Source organism: Oxyura jamaicensis, chromosome 1 (assembly GCF_011077185.1).
Source record: "Oxyura jamaicensis isolate SHBP4307 breed ruddy duck chromosome 1, BPBGC_Ojam_1.0, whole genome shotgun sequence".
In the NCBI taxonomy this organism is placed as follows: domain Eukaryota; kingdom Metazoa; phylum Chordata; class Aves; order Anseriformes; family Anatidae; genus Oxyura; species Oxyura jamaicensis.
Genome location: NC_048893.1, coordinates 184,676,853 through 184,695,928, shown reverse-complemented (window position 1 = coordinate 184,695,928; position 19,076 = coordinate 184,676,853). Strand labels below are relative to the sequence as shown.

At 44.8% G+C, this 19,076-nt stretch overlaps 1 protein-coding gene across 2 annotated transcripts in view; it reads right to left on the bottom strand.

The window, feature by feature from the left end:
• SPATA13 (spermatogenesis associated 13) overlaps positions 1-19,076 on the bottom strand; it is a 148,250-nt gene that overhangs the window by 65,322 nt on the left and 63,852 nt on the right. Inside the window, exon 1 of one of the 2 annotated variants that reach the window (XM_035326184.1) lies at positions 449-481. The exons of the other annotated variant lie outside the window; for it this stretch is intronic. Coding sequence (XP_035182075.1) covers positions 449-466 — 18 coding nt within the window. The 5' untranslated portion in view covers positions 467-481. Of the gene's footprint in view, positions 1-448; positions 482-19,076 lie in introns of those variants that run through there. 2 annotated transcript variants of the gene reach the window in all.

The following is a 19,076-nucleotide window of genomic DNA, read 5'->3' as shown; positions in this document are numbered from 1 at the left end:
ACTAGCCAAATTGTTCCTAATTAGTCATCTCTCTGATCCCCAAATCGATGGCATCACACAGGAACTTAATTTTAAGCAAATTTCTGTGCAAGATTTGACTTTAATATTTTTGCATTGATTTTGTTTTGCTAATTGGAACATTCATTTTTTAATTATTATTATTATTATTAAATCAGTATTATTCATGTTTTATTTTGGTTTATTTGATCTGTTAACTGGATGAACGATTTTATTCACATGCTTTGACTAGTGATAGCATCATCTCCCTCTTAGAAAAATATTCTGGTTATAGTTCAGTTTCTGCAACAGAATTAATGCAGGAACAGATCCTGGCTTCATTCGAACTCTTGGGTTCAGTTCTTCCATATGCAAGTAGAACATGAAATTACCATAATTAGGAGCTAATAGAAAATAGAAGAAAATAGGAATAAGGAAGTACAATCCTCACCAAAGCAATGCTAAGCATGGTAAAAATGAATCCAGGATCTCTTGTAGAGTGAGAAGTTTCTATCATTAGGAAGAAGGAAACATCTAACAAAGTATGTGGGTTAAGCTCAGCAGCTGCTGCAGTGTATCTTTCCTGCCTCGAGTGGGTATTTGGGTGAGCTGTTAAATGTCTGAACTTTGAACGTTACAACAGACTTTTATTTTCTACTGCCACACATGTATATAAAGCCTTCTTTATTTTCTCATGACAGGAAATGTAAGAGAGATGAAAGAGAAGACCTTTGGAACGTGTGAGCAGTGCTGGAAAGTTTGATCTAGAGCTATGGAATACAAGTAAAATGCACAACGCTGAAATGATTAATTTATGAAAATATCTACCCCTTAATTTCATCAAGAAGAGAAATTAAGAAAGCTGACTGAGATAAAGAATGAATGAATTACCTATTAAATCTAACACTATGCAGCTGATGCCTAGTAGGCAAATTGAGATCATTTTCAATGAGAGTGCAATGGCCCAGTCCAATAGGATGGTTTGGATGAAGGAAAGAAATGAGGCAGCTGGTTCTTGAACATCAAATTAACTCTTACTTGATGCTACCTGTGCACACAACACTGGGAGAGAGAAACTCTAAAAAGCAATGCTGGTTGCCAGGAGTGTACATATGGCAAGCCCTGTGTAGAGGCAAAGCAAGGCTGCAGTGTGCTTAAAGTGCTCCTGAATTTGTTTTACACAGTGAAACAAATGCAATATTTTCTGGGAGCATTAAGCATTTGCATAGCACAAAGAAATATGAAAAAAAAAAAAAAAAAAAGTAGAAATGCCAAATATAATTGTCTGTGTATGAAACTATATCACAGTGCCTTGATAAAGCAGGTTTGGAAACTTTAAAATATAGTATACCTTCCAGGAGGCAAAACCTCAGCTATTCTCTGTCATATCACTTGTGATTGTTGGACAGTTTCCATTTTCAGCCTATCCATTTAGCTCTCAACAGTCATGTTCTTTCCCTTTCTCAGATCTCATCATCTTCTACAACTTTTCATTTATCTTGTCAGACTTGCCCTGCACGTACACCACTCTGCTATAAAGCTATGTCTTGCTGCCGTCCTCCTAACAGCGCAGTGTGGTCTGCACAGAAATCAGAACCTATGCTGGCTTACATACAGCAGGTCGGTAGAAACACCTGCCATTGCCTTCAAGTGTAAGACCATTAGAGCCAATGACTAATGAAACCAAGCTCTTTGGTACAGTCGTGCCTCCAATCACAGTCATCCTACTTGGATTAATAATATTCTCATTTTCCATTCTCATAAAATGTATTCAAAATTTATTCCAATTCACAGTCAAAGGCTGCTACAGAACCTGTGGTGAGCAATACTGAAACACTGCATTGGTTCAAAAATCAAGCCAAAAATAAAGATAATAATAAAAAAATCAACCAAATGAATGGAGATCTTAGACAATGATGGGTTTTCAGAAACATTTTGATGTTTTTCATTAGCAGTACATACAATGATGTTCTTCCCTTCCAGTTTCCCACCAGGGAGACAAAGCAGGCAAAGAGACACGGGAAGATTAAATGATGTCATATCTCAGACATTTAATTCTTTGTAATGATGTAGGTGTTTTCCTTGTTAATCTGGCACTATGTGCCAGCGGTATAAGTACATACAGATTGAGGAGACTTTGTTTGTTCAGCAGACTGGCTGTTGAAATTTGCATTCCTTTACCACTTAGAGCTGGCTTAAAATTGTGTAACAGGTAACTTTTTTTTTTTTTTTTTTTTTTTTTTAAATCACAGTAATGCATATTATTATCTGTTAGCATGCTTCATTTAGTGACAGTTTGGGGAGAAAAAGTAAGCCATGCTATGTGTTGCTGTTGAACCACTATTGTATTTGACTGACATGAATTTGGAGTTCAGTTGTGCACACCGTTTTATTTCCCATGAAAGTAATCCCATTAGTACGAGCAGAACAACTCCTCCAGGACCACATACTTACACGCAGTGTTAATATTTTGAGACCAAAAGCAAAATCCAATTCTCAAAAGACTAAACAACACAAAGGACCATCTCTCCCCCAGAACACAGTATTAACCAAAATGAGACATTTCATGTGCATTAGCAAGGATGATTAATGAGTGTCTCAAATACAGGCTAATACCGTGTGACTGAAGACAAGAAAACATGATGCTTAATTTAAAAAAGAGGGGGAGGGTTGCCTGGGCAATTAAGTGACTCTTCATTCAGGCTGACTCTGAACTGGGTGGGATTTTATGCACAAATCTGAAAGCAAGCCAGCCTGACAGAAAGCTGGGAAGCTTTGCCCCAGGTAAAGCAGAATTACTTACCATAAAGAAGTAGATGACTGGAAGGAAGTATAAAAAATGAAGGTTATGCAACTTTAGGGATAAAACTGGGATCCCGGAGGAAGAAAAAGTGATGTGTTGTGATCCCTTCTCCCTGCCTTGCAGCTGAAGATCTCAGTTCTCTGCAAGGAGCTGCACACCACAAGTCAGTAGCAGAGAACATGCTTACTGTAGAGCAACTTTTTTTTTTTTTTTAAAAAAAAAGCATGATAGAGATGACATATGCTGAAACACAGCCAGCTTACCTTCTTGCCCACTTCCTTACTGACAAATCCCTCCAGGGGGGAGTTCAGCATCTTCCTCTGGTTTGTACTCCGTGGACTTTTTTCCCAGGGTAGCACCTAGCCATTCATCACCTTTACTTCAGAGAAAGACTCTAGATTGTCCTCTGCACTATAGCTTCTCAGCCTGGCATTTTCTTCTGAAGTGAGGTCCCCAAAAGCTTACAGATGGTTGATGTGTCTCGGCTGATGGCCCAGAGAATCAGTTTTGTCTCTTCTTACCCAGAGTTAATGGGCAAAGGCTGCAAATACACCCAGAAAGCCAAAAAAGCTTCTGCTGTTCCAGCATCTACCTCGCCCAACACAGGCACTGCTAACACACAGAACTCCACGGTCACACCTCTCTTCACACACATATGGCTTAAGACACAGCAGCTATTAAAACTTTGCCTTGGGGAAATTCATATAAGAAAGACTTACAACCAATATACCATGGTATACTTCGCATTCTCATTACCTACCTAGTACACCTACCCTGTGCTCATCATTAAAATAATGTGTGCGTGTGTGTGTGTGCGTGTGCACTTGTGTATTATGTAATTATCCACCAAAGCATTCTTAGGTTATTACAGCGAAGTACTAACCATCCATGACATGAGCCAGGCTCATTCCCTGACTCCAGACTTGTCTCGGTATTTTGCAATTCAACAATATTCCAGGGGAAAACTGTCTCTCAATTTTCTGCAGGAAAAAAAAAAAAAAAAATCTATATTGTTTTATTAAGTGGTGACAGCTACTGAAGCTCTACAAAGTGATGAACCTGTCACCTCAGAAATAAAATATTGATGTCAGCAGATTAGAATGCATGTGATTTTTCCTTTTGCTTCACTTTACCAATTGATCCATTATTTCAGGTATTTTGCTTAAATCTAAATCAGATCTGGAGGACTTTAAATAACATTTTCAGGCTTCAGATTGTACAATTTGGGCTGCTAGTTTTAGAGTGGAGATTTGCATGGTTGTGGCTAAGCTTTGAGCATATTGCCTTATAGAACCAGAAGTCTTGTCTATGGCTGCTGCCCCAAAAGTGCAAAGCTGGCACCTATTTCCCTGAAGACGGGATTGCAGCAAAGGGTGCTGAGTCTGCTCCTGTGAAGCTGATTCATTACACAGCTGCCATTCAAATGCTGCCTGCGTTCCACGGAGCACACAAAGATAGCTGCTGCTGTGCTGCTGCTGCCACAGAAGCTCACCCACAGCTGTAAACAGCCTCACTGAATTCCCATCTAGGTGGGAAGCTTGTTAAAATTCTCTGATTAAAAATATCTAGAGCCTTTTCCAAGTTCATCTCACAGACCTCAGCTAGGACACACCTAAGTGCAACAGTCTTCTGTGTCACAGCAGACAGGAAAAGCTTTAGGGCGTTTGTCTCCAGGAGACTTCATTCCCACAAACTCACCCAGTACTTAAGTCTTCAACTGTTATATGTGCTTTGAATAGACTACAGTAACACCATTTCATGAGATATAAAACTTCTGGATCACCTGTCTAATGGTCAGCAATTGCATAACTAGTACTTTTTAAAAAAAAATTAAATATGTATATATATATAAATTCTGAGATTTGGAAACCTTAATTAGGCAGGGAACCGATAAAAATAATATATCTTCATTTGCTTACAGCAACAATATAAAAAGACTCACAAAATATAAATATTTCTGATATGGCCCCTTAAATGTTTCTAATAGGCATAAATTGTTGCCCTTTCTTCCCTTCCCTTTAAGCATTCCATCTGAAAATATTCATCCAACTCATCAACTTTTTATCCGAATAACAGACTGTTTATCAGAACTGCTTTGTAAACCCTTGGAAGTGAGTGCTGCTTATGTCCTTTTAGGGCTGTGGCAATGGAGTATGCAGAGAGAGTGGTATCAAGGACTGACAAATTATACTGCTCCTTGTGTTTATGTGTTGGAATGTAAAGGGCAGTTATATTTAGATGACCAAAAAATGCACGAGAAACAGGGAATGCTAACAAATACAGTAAATTGTTGATGTTCTTTTCAAACCTTATAGAACAACATGCTAGTATCCTTATGAGAGGAGAAACAAAACTATAGAATTAAATACAAAAGTCTCCGACAAGACTTGTGGCCCCTCTGAGAGCAGATGACTCAATGCTACCAGCAGGAATGATATTGCAAATTGGAAGAATGTCGACAAGTACCAATTAGCCACTCACCACTTTGACATGTTTGATTGTTCTTCATTCATTTGAGATTTGCTTCCTGATTGTACTAATCTACTGAAAGGCAAAAGAGTTTGGAAGAGATTTACAAAGGCTGGAAGGAAATCCTGGTGCCCATCTCTCCCTGAGCAGCTGGGCATATAACTGAAGAGCTGTGTCTTTAGAAATATGCACACGCACAACTTGCACAGAGAATGTGATGCATTGTGGACATGCAGCAAGTCCCCATTTTTAGGGAGGCATAGCCCGTCCTACACATGAGACAAAATCCTTGTCCGTAGGCAGAACCATATGGCTCCCCTACACCTTCCCAGAATTCCCATACTCCGGTCAGGAAATCAGAACAGAATGTGACAAGCATCCATAATTGTGTGTCATCTTTCTGGTTAGATCTGAATGTCTCCATCACCGGTCTGGGTTCTCACACCAGTCTGAGGACTGAGAGACTTTTTTGTTACTTGATTCACTTCTGCTTCACCTCAGGTTCACAACCAGTCACATTCATGTTCAGAGCATGTGGTCTTGTGCAATCACTGCAAATATATGTTGAATAGCAACATGGTCTCTCTAATCCCTAAAATATATAAATAAATGAATAAAACTAGAGCTGAAAGTAACCTTCCCTATGGTGTTTCTAACCATATTTGATTAACACAGACCCAGAGTCTTCATCCATGAATGACATCAATGGCAGTAATTCTTAATCAAGAACTCCATGTGCTTCCTCTGCTTTAGGCCATGGCAGGGTCCATCTAGTACAAGCAAGGAACAGAAATGCTGCTCTCCAAGCCAAGCAGGGCTGGACCAGTTCCTTAGGAAACCACGTGTGTGAGTACAGTGCTGCTGCAAGGAGTCATCTGGGGGCCAAAGCACACGGGGCTCAGGTATCATTGCCCTTTTGACACCCTGCAGGAGGACAGGCAATTTGTAGCACACCAGTATAAAAGGGCTTTTTGTTCAGTCTAACCCTATACAGCGATGCAGCACTCAGCAACCTGTCACTGCAGCACCCCACGGTGACACGGGACACACTTACCAGAGAAGGGAGAGAACATGATAGGTGAAAGCATGTACCCAAACACTGCCTGGCACTCTCCAGTCCCAAAGGGAATACAGCAGTGAAGATACTGCCTAGCAGTAAGGTCTGTTTTAGCAGAACTTAAGACTCGTTTGAAGAGGAATCAAAGAATCTGAAAGATCTTGTAGCTCTTATCTGTAAAATTGAATTCTTCACCATGAAGGTGGTGAGACCCTGGAACAAGTTGCCCAGAGAAGCTGTGGATGCCCCATCCCTGGAGGTGCTCAAGGCCAGGCTGGATGGGGCTTTGGGCTACCTGGTCTGGTGGGAGGTGTCCCTGCCCATGGCAGGGGGTTGGAACTGGGTTGGCTTTAAGGTCCCTTCCAACCCAAACCGTTCTGGGATTAGCCACAATGAGGCAGAGTGGAAGCCCACTGAAATGAATGGAAATTCAGTGGGCTTTGGATGTGAACCTGTACGAGCCAAAGTCTGTGGAACAGACTGAGAGCAAAGCACTCAGCACAGGGAATTTAGCCCAGATCATCACACTCTGGATGTAGTTGTAGTGACACAACACATTAGACAGACAACTTTGCTGGACTACGTTTCCACTGAAGGCCCTGACATTCAACATGATGCTGCACTATGAGGGGCTGTGGACTCTCACCCTTTGACCCCCTGCAAATCCATTCTCAGGGGGGAATGAAGGTCTCCAGAGTGGTGGCAGAGCAAGGCAGAGGTGAGCATGAGCATCCAGCGGGATTTGGGGTAGGAGAGCAGGACTGGACCAGGGTGGGGTAGATGTGAGCAATGGGGAAGGATGACCCCTGCAGAAGAGGCTGGGGAGGGCAAGGCAGTGGGAAGGGAGGGCTGCCATGAGGGCAGGGGGGCTCTGTTGGGGATGGAGAGGTGAGGGCCAGCCAGCAAGGAAATCCCCTAGGAAGGGATTATGCTGTCCTCTGTGCTACAGAAAAACTAAAGGAAACACAGATTAAGCAAAGGAGCAAAGACCTACATGGAAAAAGCAGGTAGAAAGAAGAAAACTTCACTGGAACAGTAAGTTTTGTAGGTTTTCTTTCTCTCTCTCTCTCTTTTTTTTTTTTTTTTTTTTTTTTCTTGGTGGATAAAGAGAGTGAAGCAAAGCAAAGCAGCCCCAGACACTTCAACCTCCCTGGGTGAGCCAGCAATTAGCAGCTCACCTGAGTCACTTGGCAGCGCTGCAAATGTTGCATTTCCACACGGATTAACCACACACGAACAATTTCTCCAATGTACGAAGCGTAAACAAGCTTTCCTTTTGCATAGGTAAGTATTTGCTCCTACCCTTCTGGTTTCCTCTCCTAAAACAAATATTTTTTCGTGTAGAAGCACTGACTCAAAGCACGTCTGAGACCTCCCATTAATTACTGCATTTCCCAGGACTTCTCCCGCCGTGTCTGGAGCCGGGGTCCCCTGCCACACATTTTCTTTTGTGGAGACTTTCCATTTTATGACTCTTGGAGCAACTGGTCGTGTTTATTGATCTTTCCACACAGCTGCTCTTTTCCTACAGGAGCCCAGAGCCGTATTTTTCTGTGGCCTGATGTGCGAGGCCCCATGTGTCCCTGCAAAGAGCAATGCCAGGAACAGGAGCCGAGGAGGCAGCGGCTTTGTAAGACTGAGAGCACGTGGGTGTAAATGAAGCAGAAAATGCTACACGCTGGCTTCACTGCCACTACAAAAAATGTGCTTGTGTGATGGATTCCAAAATCCCGTGGGTAAACTGGTGCCCAAAACCAGAGGGCTGCTTGGGAGCGGGACTGGGGAGCATCCACAGGGAGCAGCCTCCGTGCTCAACCCAGGGGCAGCCCCAGCATCCCTGCTTGTGTCCCAGGCAGCACCGACCTCCCCTCAGCGACTGTCACAAGCTCCCAAAATACAGCCACTTTGGGGACACACAGCAGCAGTGCCCGGCATGCAGAAGCTGGTGGAAGCAGCAAGATGCGAGCGAAGGTTTGTAATTTAGGGAATGAAGGGGGAAAAAAGAGCAGAAAAAGAATCTCATTAGAGAAAACAGCCATCTTACCTCCCTGCAGACTTGTCAGAAAGTACAGCAGACTCTTGCGTGGACAAACCTTTCCCCCCAAACCAGATGAGGATCCCGGATGGAGCACCCAGCACAGAGGACAGCAGAGATGCTGTAGCTTCCCCTGAAGCCCCCCAGCCCCTCTGCGCTGCCCGAGGACCTGCACCCCCCCCAGCCCAGCAGGAGGGACAGCTGCGCCAGTGTCAGCACCGCACGCTCCATAAATCCTCCCGCAGCCTTCTGGAGACGCGCGTCCTTGAGCAAAATACCCAAATCCTGCCAGTTGTTGACATAGAAACCACACCAAAGTTTTTTGCCCCCCTCAGAATCCATCTGCATAAAACAGCTCCCGATGAGATTTACCCAGCCTGCAGCATGCTGGTTCATGTGATTTTATTTGTCTAAGGAAGAAATAAAGAGAGCGAATGTTTATATACCAGAGAATTCACACCCAGACCAAGGGCTTGTTTCATCACAGCAGTTAACGTTACGGACTTTCACAACCCTTTGAAGGAAGTGTATTATTGCCCAGAAGAAGGAAAAAATCTATTACTCGGATAAACAGCCCATTTCTAATGCACAAGTGAAATACAACTTCAGGAACTGGTAAGGGAGTCACAAAACATTTCAGATTTTCCTCTAATTTATTCCCATACATTTATCAGCTTCCTCCAAAGATGTTCAAACCATCTTAAAATTCTCCTATAAAGTTTCCAAAACTACAACAGGTCCTGGGGGAAATAACAGAAACACATGGAGCCTGTGGAAGACTCTGCTTCCTCAGCCCTATGGAGAGAAGCCCTGCGGAGATGAGCCCGATGGAGAAGAGCCCTGTGGAGATGAGCTCTTTAGTCTCTAGCAGCGGAGAGGAGAGAAAGAAAAGAGAATTGTGCTGCAGGGATCACGCAGGTTTTAATGCATCCCCTTACACGGCCTTCCCACACAGCTCTGCACATAGGTTTACAGCCCCTTTGCTGGTGTTTGGGGCTGGGGGGCAGGCTGGCAGCCTACGTGCATCCAGGCTGCCCTGCTGGGCTTTTTGTGGCCCCATTTGCAAATGAATTGGGGGTGTGGGGAGGTTAAAGTAATACATAGTGGACCTTGACACCCGGAGCCGAGATGAGCTTTACCAGCAGCACTGTGGTGCTTTAACTCAGCATCACCTTCTGAAAACTGCCTTTCTCACAGACCTCTTTAAGAGCCTAATTCCATATTATCTTAATAATACATAATAATAATTTGTCTTTGAGCAAGATTAAACCTGTGCTTAAGCTTGGAAACAACAGAGCAGCAAGCAGAGTGAGAGATCTACCATTCTGGAAGCGATAACCCTTTTTCCTCCAGCCTCGAGACTGATGACAACTGAGCATAACCTTCCCCCCAACACCCAAGTGATCTTTATCTTCCTCACACCGCACAACTCCCCATCCCCCCAGATCTTCATCCACATCTTTTTCCTTGCCACCAGCAGCTGAAGGGTAGCTGAGGATCATCAGCCATTTCCTGAGCTGTCACTGCAATGGGAAAATTCTTGGGAAGAGAAGAGAGAAAGAAAAGAGAAGGTGTAAATGTGCACTCACTTCTTGTGATTTTGGAAGTGTTGTCCCTTTGCAGAGGTTTCATTACACTTTTAAAAGCATTGATTCTTAAAATAAGCATCAGTGTATATTATTTCTCAAACTATCTTCAGCAAATGTTCTGGCCTGGTACCAAATACACGAGTGTTATTTTAAGTATTATAATTGTTTCAAGAAAAGAGCAGGTGTTATGAAGATTATAAAGCTATAGCACAAAAAAACAAGAAAAAAGAAAAAAAAAAAAAAAGAGAGAAAGAAAGAAAGCTGCAGTGCAAATTACACTTACTGTGTACATAAAACATTTTCAGGAGCTCTGGTGGGACCAAGGTGACACACAGAACCTTCAGGGCTGGCCAGGTCTTCTCTGGCCTTGCTGCTGCAGCTGTTTGACCCCGCAGCTGTTAGCTGTGGGCTACAGGCAGCGGGGTGACCCTTGTCTTTTCCATGTCCCCTGCTGCTGTCTACATTTGCATTACACCGTGCCTGCACTGGGGCCATTGAAGCAGCTCTTGCAGCTGATCCACTCAAAAACCAACCCACCAAAGAGCCGAAATTTTCCATTCCACCAGCCCCGTGCAGCTGCCCCCGCCACGGTTGTGCAACTGCTGCCTGCAAAGCCGGGGCATGCAGGCGGGTGGGTGGGCACTGCAGGAGAGCAGCCCCCAGCTACAATGGGTTATATCAAATATTAAATGCCCTTCTAAGCCTTTCCATCCCTATGCTGTCTCAGAGAAGCAGGATAACACTATTCCCTTAGCCCCAGACTGAAATGCTGTTGTATTTCAGCTGTATAAGTCCTTGAGGAGTACCAGTTAGCTGGGCTCAGTCTGTTGTAGGGTGTAACTGAGCACAGTGCTTGTGATCCTTGTGTAACATCAGTCTTCACAAACTCAAAAAATCAGCCTTGAATAGCATATTACCATGTAGCAAAAACACACAAGTAAACCAGTTTTATTTCTGCACTGTGCATACCAAACTAATGCTCTGTCAGCAGTAAGTACCGAAGTCTCTCCGCCTTTGTAAATTGAACCAGCTTTCATGAAATAAGCTATTAACTGGGAAAACAAAAACAAAAACATCCTATGAATTATTTTTAGCAGGACTCTAGCAAGACCTTTCCTGGTAACTATACACAATACAGTTTGTACTGTCTGGTTAGATTTGTTCTTCACAATCTGATTTTGACTAGATTGGGATGATACCCTGCTCGGAGTGTTTACTCAGAAATTAAATCATAATTAGACTCTTTTACCATACATAGATAACTTGGAATAGTAGCAATTAGGCACCATCAGCCACAGGATTCTGTGAGATAACAGAAAAAAGTTGCAAAATCCCACTTGCTGGGACTGTGCTTGGAGGCGAACCGCTGCACTGATATCTGAAGGGAAGTCCTGCGCCCTTTCACTGTGATGTTTTGGGAAGCAAGGAGTAAATGAACCCAAGCAGTGGGCTGTGGCCTGAGCTGCCTGTACAAAACATTAGCAGCTGTTTAGTGCTGTGTTTGCAAACGCTCTGGTGCCTGTAGAAACACTTAATCCTTCCTGAATGCTGGCTGGCATTTATGGGGAAGTGCAGAGAGCAAAAGACTGCTCCCGATTACCTGTTCCTTATCTCTATGGTCCGTTTTGTGTGACAATGGATTTCCAGCGAGATTTTTAAGGCTTCATTATTCATGCCACGTATGGACACCTATTTACATCACTGCGTGCGGTGACCTGGTTGGTGGGAGGTCGCCCAGTGGGGTGGGGAGTGGAAGTGTAATTTCCTCGCTCTCCTGGCCATAAAAATGGAAACAAAGCAGGGTCAACAAGGGAAACTAGAGATCCCCTAATGTCAAGTTGTGAGCTCTCTATAGGTGCCCTTGAACTGTCCTACAGAGTGCAATATTGAGTTACATCTGGCTGTGGGGTCTCAAATACTGTTTCAAGAGTGGTGGAAAGTTGCAGCAGGTTATCAGAGCACCCCTTCCCTTTTCAGCACTGACCTGAAAGTGAATTGGGTTCTGCTGAGTAATTTCAGTGGGATCCTACTCAGTGCAGGAGGATACAGTCCTGAAGGCTGTCTCTAAAAAGCCACAAAATACTTAAAAGATGAAATGCAAAATAAACGCACACATCAACAGAGAAAACAAGGTTTGTGGCCTGTTCATACAAGAGCTGAGGATAACATTTCTTTCACTTTGAAAGGATAACCTTACACTGGTTCAAGCTGTCCTGACTTTGTACACATACCCCTGCTCAGCATGGCACTCAGAAAAGCACCCTGCCATCACCTGATTGAGCTTTACTGAGTCTCTGCCCTAAGTACCATGGTGACGGATATACCAGCTACAGCACATAGATATGTGAGCCTGAAGAGACAGGCTCTCTGTATTCACCCTGGAACACAAGTGCAACGTCTTTGCTGCCGACAGCTCTTCTGCAGTGAGGCTGTGCCGCACTAATAGCAGCTGCCTCTTCCAATCTCGTCAGGCTGGAGCTGGCGTTCATCTGACTCCTCCATTAGCTGATTTATCTTACTCATTAAACAGAAAAATCTTCGTTTTTTTCCTGTTGAGTTGTTTTCCCTTATTCTAACCCCTTAACTGCTCACCACCAAGTCAAAGCAAGCATCAGCGCTGCTCCAAGGGAAGTGGCAGGAGAGTAGCCCCATGGGAAGGGGAGAGGGATTGCCTGGTTCTTTTGGGCAGTAGTTTTAAACCAGCTTAAATATAATACCTGGCTGCACCCCTAGAGATGTTGTACAGGCCACAGGTGAACAGGGTTAAGGGGTTCTTTCTTTACCCCTCCCACACTTCCCTGTAGATTACTGTCTCCTTAGATATCCCTTCTGGGCAGTGGTCTTCATCACTACACAATGCTGGCTCTGCTGCTCCTCTGACAGTGTGATGGAGTGGTTCATCTTGCTCAGTAATAGAAGATGGTTCTCTTTATTCACTTTTTTCCTGTTTAATTTGCTGGAGCCCAAGAGATGAACTGGCTCACACAGGAGCAACAGAGCAGCCAGAGCATGCAGCCAGGGACCAGGCCCATACCTGGGCTGGGGAGCTTCCTGGTAGGAGAGAAGGGGAAGAGGTGCTGAGGGATCAATAATATCTTAAAGTGGGTTGGCTGCAGCCTCGTGTTAACAATAGCCATTATTGCTATTAGCTGAGCCTGAGATCTGTCCTGCACATACTTCCAAGCCATGGTGAGTATAGAAGGTTTGCACAACACTGGAGATGCTTCATCTCCTCTTAAGGAAAACCTCCTTCTTGACATAGACAGGAACAAATCCCATGAAGGTGTTGGTTTGTTTTAAACTACTATGCAGCTCCTTTGCCTTTCAGGGCCCTGAGAGCTTTGAGCCACCAATGAGTCAATTCAGGTAATGCTATGTTTGTACCTGGACTGTCAAAGGAATTTAGTGGGGAAAAAAATCAGGAAAAAAAAAAAAAAAAAAAAACAAAAAAAAAAAAAAAAACAAAAAAAAAAACAGCAGAAGATTAAATTCTCCCTTTCCATCACCCTCGTGTACTTTTATTTGAATTCTTTCTGTTTTACCGAGTCATCTTGTGATTCTTTGCAGGTAAGCATTCACAGCTCCCACCCAGCCCTGGTATGCTGACATCATCTTCCTCCTCCCGGGTGGCCCTCGCCGGATGATGAAATACACCTGAGCAGAGGAGAAGGAAACTCAGGCAGCATCAAATATCAGCCTCGAGTGCCAGCACACCATAGCAGGCTGGTGCAGTCACCCCTGCCTTTCTTTCAGAAACATTTTGGGAATGTCACTTCTTTTTGTCTTACGTTTTGTAGCAAATGCCTGCAGACTGACGTTCCACCTCCTGCCTTGCTGGCCTTTGCACTGCACAGGTTGCACACAGTGCTTGTGGGAGTGATCTCAAATGACTTTCTAACTTTCCTATTTACAGGGAGGAATCATCTTTTGGGGTTAGGTAGCTTGCCTTCTAAAAAGGAAAATCCCTTCAAAGGTCTTGAAATACTGGTGTGCAAGGCTGTTGCTCAGCTGGCCCAGCAAGTTGAAAGACCAGTTTGAATTCTGCCATGCCAGACAGTTTTAAATTTCCTCCTCTAGCCATGAACCTTCCCTCTGGAGGAAAAGCACTCAGAGAGAGGCAGAACTTTCAAAATGGATGCTTTCCCAAGCACGGCCTTCTCATTGCACTGCGTTGTTCAACCAACCACAACCATAACATCCTTCTTTAAATGTGTGATGCTTCTGCACTTGGTCCAAACCGTGAGACCAACTCCACCACCAGCTTCCAGAAAGAATTGTGCCTGAATCTGCTAGGCTTGCTTATGCTGGAGAGTCCCCAAACAAGACTAAGCTCTGGCTGCTGCTACTCAGTGGGAAACTGTGATTTCACTTGACCACTGAACCAAGTTAAAATCTGTCTGCCACAGCAAGGAGTAGTCTTTCTCTGCTCTCCTCTTTTCTGGTTCCCTTTCTGCCCGCCCCCTTTTCCAGTTGCATATTCCCCCCTCCCCTGTTCTGCTGATTTAATCCTCTGCCGTTTCAGTGAGTTGAATTGGCTTACTCTGTAATCGGAGCACTGCCAGAGCTGGCAACAAAGGGAGCAGCAAGGACAAGTGGTGAAGGACAGTGTGAGGAAGAAAAGGTGGAGAAGTTGGATTTTGCTTTACTAATGCAAAAATGCAACCTAATAGCAGGCCAGGGTGCAGGGCAGGGCATGTAGGGTCTAAGAGCTGCAGGTTCTTTGAAGGCAGGAAATTGTGCTGGGCCTAAGCAGAATGTTATAGCCTGAGAAGCTCCCAGTGAGCAGCTGTTTTCCATCCTGGTTATATAAAGGTTCAGGACAAAATGGGAGCAAGGAGTTGCTCATCGCTCATTCTCATGTTGCAGGCAGTTTTGGCGTGAGCCCATAGGTCCCCAGCACTATGTTGGCAAGCTGCACTGACTAGAAAAGCAACCACAGCAGGAAAGCTTGGTGGGTGGCTGCAGGAAGCACATCTCATTTATCCATTTCAATCCCCATGAAATTAGCCCTTTCCTCTACATGGCAAGCCTCACTCTTTGGCAAAGCGCATGGACCAGGCTGGCTGCCAGGCCCCGGGGATGCCCATCGGGATGCTCTGGGCAGCGCCTGTCATAACAAACCCTCCTGCAGCCCAGCGTGAGATGAGCATGGAGAGCTCTGCAGAGCCCAGCTAGGCCACACTCTGCAGGGCTTTCCACACCACCCGTCTTGTTTGGGATTTCCCAGAAGCTGAGCTATCCTATATGGGAGACCTGGTTAGCTCATCTTCCGAGTGGTCCCATCCCAGACCCCGAGCACACCAGTGTTGCCCATTCCACATCTGCCACGTGGGAGCTGCAACTGAGCCTTTGTGCAGCCAGCTCAAAAAGCCTCATGCTATCAGCGCTGGCATCCTGGCAAGATGACCTCATATTTTCCTGCCCCAAGGCCTTTTGAGCAATATGTATGTAAAAGATGAAGCTGAGCATACTTCTAACTGAATCAGTCCTATAGGTAATCAGGGCCTTATTAGATTTCCAGAAATGCAAGGGGTCTAATAGTTAATTTGTTCTTGGAAGTAGCTTTTTCATTTTATGCTTACCAGTATTTTTCCACGTTGCTCCCTGTAACTAAATCAAGTGTTCTGATAACAGTGCTAAGAGCAATGGAAAAGCCAACATATTAAATAAACTTGGCCACTTCTCATATTTTACGTGCCATCTCTTGCTCACAGCCTGTGGGTTTAAATGCTTGGCAGCTGGAGCCAGGGCAGCGAGCGGAGAGCCCTTGGCACTGGAATTCACTCTTCCTTGCTTCAGCTCAGCCTGAGTTTGTCAACCTTTACTCTTACCTGTTCACCAAGGCAGGAAAGCCAGAGCTTTTTGCACAGTTACTTCATATGCTGATCTGCAGGCCAGATGTTTGGAGGCCTATGAGAACCAAGGAAGTGTGGTTTAGAGCTATCCTGCAAGGCCTTACAACCTCAGGGTTGTAGTGAAGCTTCTGAACACCAGCTAAAGACAGGACCTGAGCCATCTACTCCATCCATGGCACTGCCAGAGCTCCAGGAAGATCAGAAGAGGTTTTATTTTCTAGGTTACCAGGTCCATTACCCATCTGAACATCACTGCTGCCTGTTTTAAGTTCGCTGCATGGGTTCAGTTACATTTTGGTGCCCACTTTTGGCCGTGGCCACGTGAGGAGCTGCCCTCCCAGGCTGCCTGAAGCACAGCAGCAGCAGCAGCAGGCAGCCCGGGCAGGCGTGGGGAGCTCAGGGGCTGCTCTCCAGCACAGAAACCTGCTCTCTCCTACACTGGTGGCAAACCGTGGGGATGCTGTTTACTGCTTTTACCTGCGCTGACGTCCTGCTGAGTGTGCTCAGTAGGTTCAAAGTTAAATCAGCTGTGTTGTTTAGAAGCCTTTTACTCCTATACAGATGTACTTGAATACTTTGTTGACAAGTGCCTGACAAGTGCCGTGGAAATGTTAGTTTATTAAGTAAGGTGAGGCAGAACCACTTACAGGCCATAAAAGTGAGAGCGTTCATTAGAGGAGATGACCCTGCAAAGTCTGCTAACATTACTGAGCGAGGAGAATGCTGCTCTCCCACCCATCCTCTGGAACCCTGCCGCCCCCTGCTCTGCTCCGTGGTGTCAGCAAAGCCAGGGCATCCTCCCACTGTGATCCGTGGCACCTATCCCAGCAGGGCCTGACCTCCTGCCTCTGCCAGCAGCCAACACCGCCTGCCTCTCTGCTTCTCCCTGCCTGTGAAAATCACAGCTTGGGGGGCTCAAAGTTCTCTGCATTTTGCCTGGGTCACCCTCTGAGCCACAGGGGCCCCACAGATGTTTTCACCCTAATTTGCTGAGGCCAGTTACGATTCCTTGAGTCGGTCACAGCAGGCCATGTATTAGTTGCTGGTAAGACAAGTGTAGCTGTCAGATTGTAATTGAGCTGATGCTACAACCAGCAGTCAAATGTCACTATATGCAGGACTTTAGTCTCCTAAAATCATCACTTTCTCCGATTGTAGAAGGATTTGTTAGTTTCTGAACAAGTTGATCAGCAAACGCCTTTTCTAAAGACACAGGAAACTACACAGAAAATTGTGGTTTTGTAGGGAAGCCTGATGCTGACATAGGGATGACAAGTGTCCTTTTCCTTTTAAACCCCTGAGCCTGTTGCCATTTACTTTGTCTCTCCCTGTTTACAAGGGGGCAGAGAAGTGATGCAGCTCAGGCCCCCCAGAAGCGAGTGTGCTGTGGCCCCAACCACGGGGGGTTTGCTTACGGCAGAGCCTTCCCCAGAGCCTGGTGTTTTGGTGTAAGAAAACAACGAGCACTGCAAGCAGGGGGAAGATGACTCAGGTAAAAGTACACAGAGCTGTTATAGAGCAAACATTATATGTGCTTAGGGCTCCTCTGAGACTTTAAAAAGGCGAATGTAAAAGGTCTAAATTATCACCCTCTGAGACTTTTTAAGTTCCAATTTAAACAGCTAGAATTAAGCTAGCTTATTCATTTTTTAAAAATAGAAATACCTCTGCTTCTTTGTGCTATGCCAAATAGCACCTTTTAAACTAAAAATATATTACTTAGGACATAAATAGCCTGAATTTCTAGCTGACATTTGCTATTTTCAGAAAATATAACATTCATTTCTACTTAGACAAGGAAAGGGTGGGGGAAATACCCAAACATCTGAGCTGGACCTCGAGGGCTTTTAATGGGATGAAGAATTCCTGACAATTTCTCTTTCAGATCTGTGCAAAGCATTTCTCAGGCACAGAGTAATCCATTCTTGAAATGTGCTTCTTCCCCAGCTACCCTTATGTACAGGGCAGTGTGCTTGGCCAAAACAGGGACTTGCAGAGACTCCAGGGAAGGGCAATCATGGAAGGCTCTTTGTGGCCTTTTCCTTCATTATGTGTGCACCCACAAAGTCACCTGTAGACAAAAGATATCCTCAGATTCCTCATGAACACCCACTGAACCAGTCTGGAGAGAAAGAAACCAATATTAAAGACAAAAATGGCTTGCCAGGGATGAAGACATATGCCAGCACTGCCCCTGGGCATAGGAAGATACTAACTGTTGAACACAGGTTTCCCTCCCCAAACTCTGGGAAAGGGCCCCTGGACTAATGAGGGCAAGCCCAGGTCAGTGAAAGGAGGATGTTTAACATGTAATGATGATTCTTTAACATGTAATGAGGCAGAACCTAAAAATCTACTGAAGACAAGGAAAAGGCAACCGTGTCAATGAGGAGAGTCAGAAGCAGCCCTGAATCTGCCAGGTATTATGACTGGGACAAGCTGCATGCAGGACCCAGACATGACTGGGACTTCACCACCTTGAATCCCGGTTTACCTTTGAAATCCAGCAAAATCCCAAGCCACAGGGCACTAAACCTGTCCCTGCATAGGGCTACCAGGAGAAACACCACACTCAGCTTTGGGTCCATGGTTTCTTCTTTTAGCGATGGTTCTGGAGACAGATTGCTCGAGTGCCTTAGTCATGAGGGGAAACTTGGGCTTCTAGACCTGCATCTAGACTAAGATGTGCTAAAAGATGACAACTGACCCCAAAGAGGGCTTTGAGCTGGAAACCATCTTGGAGTTCAGAATCAAAACCCATGGTCAGAGCCTGTCACCCTTCTGCCTTCTCCAGAGTCCAGATTGAGGCAGAAACTAGTCTTAGCATTAGTAAAATAAGTGTAGATGATTAATTAGCACTTCTTTGGCAATTCCGTATTATTTTCTATTCCACAAGACATGAATAAAGGCTAAGTAAAAGTGCTACAACACAGTATCATCTCTCTTCTTCTAGTTATGTTACTTTGTTAGGCAAAATTGTCATGCTTCCAGAAAATGGCAGAGAGAGATGCAATAAGCCAAGAAAGACAGAATAGGCAACCTTGCTGCTGAGGAAGGTACGTGACACTGAGGTCACTGATGTCACATTCACCTGCCTGCCCTGAGGTAACAAGGTGAAGTTTCCAGAATATCTATGTCTTCCTGACTGGGTCCCTCTCATCAGCTGGCACAGCCAGTACTGCCCCCAAGTGATTATGCACAGTCATGGAAATGCCTCTTTGGCATCACATTTTAAATCCAAACACAGTGTTTGGAATGGAAATGGTGGGTG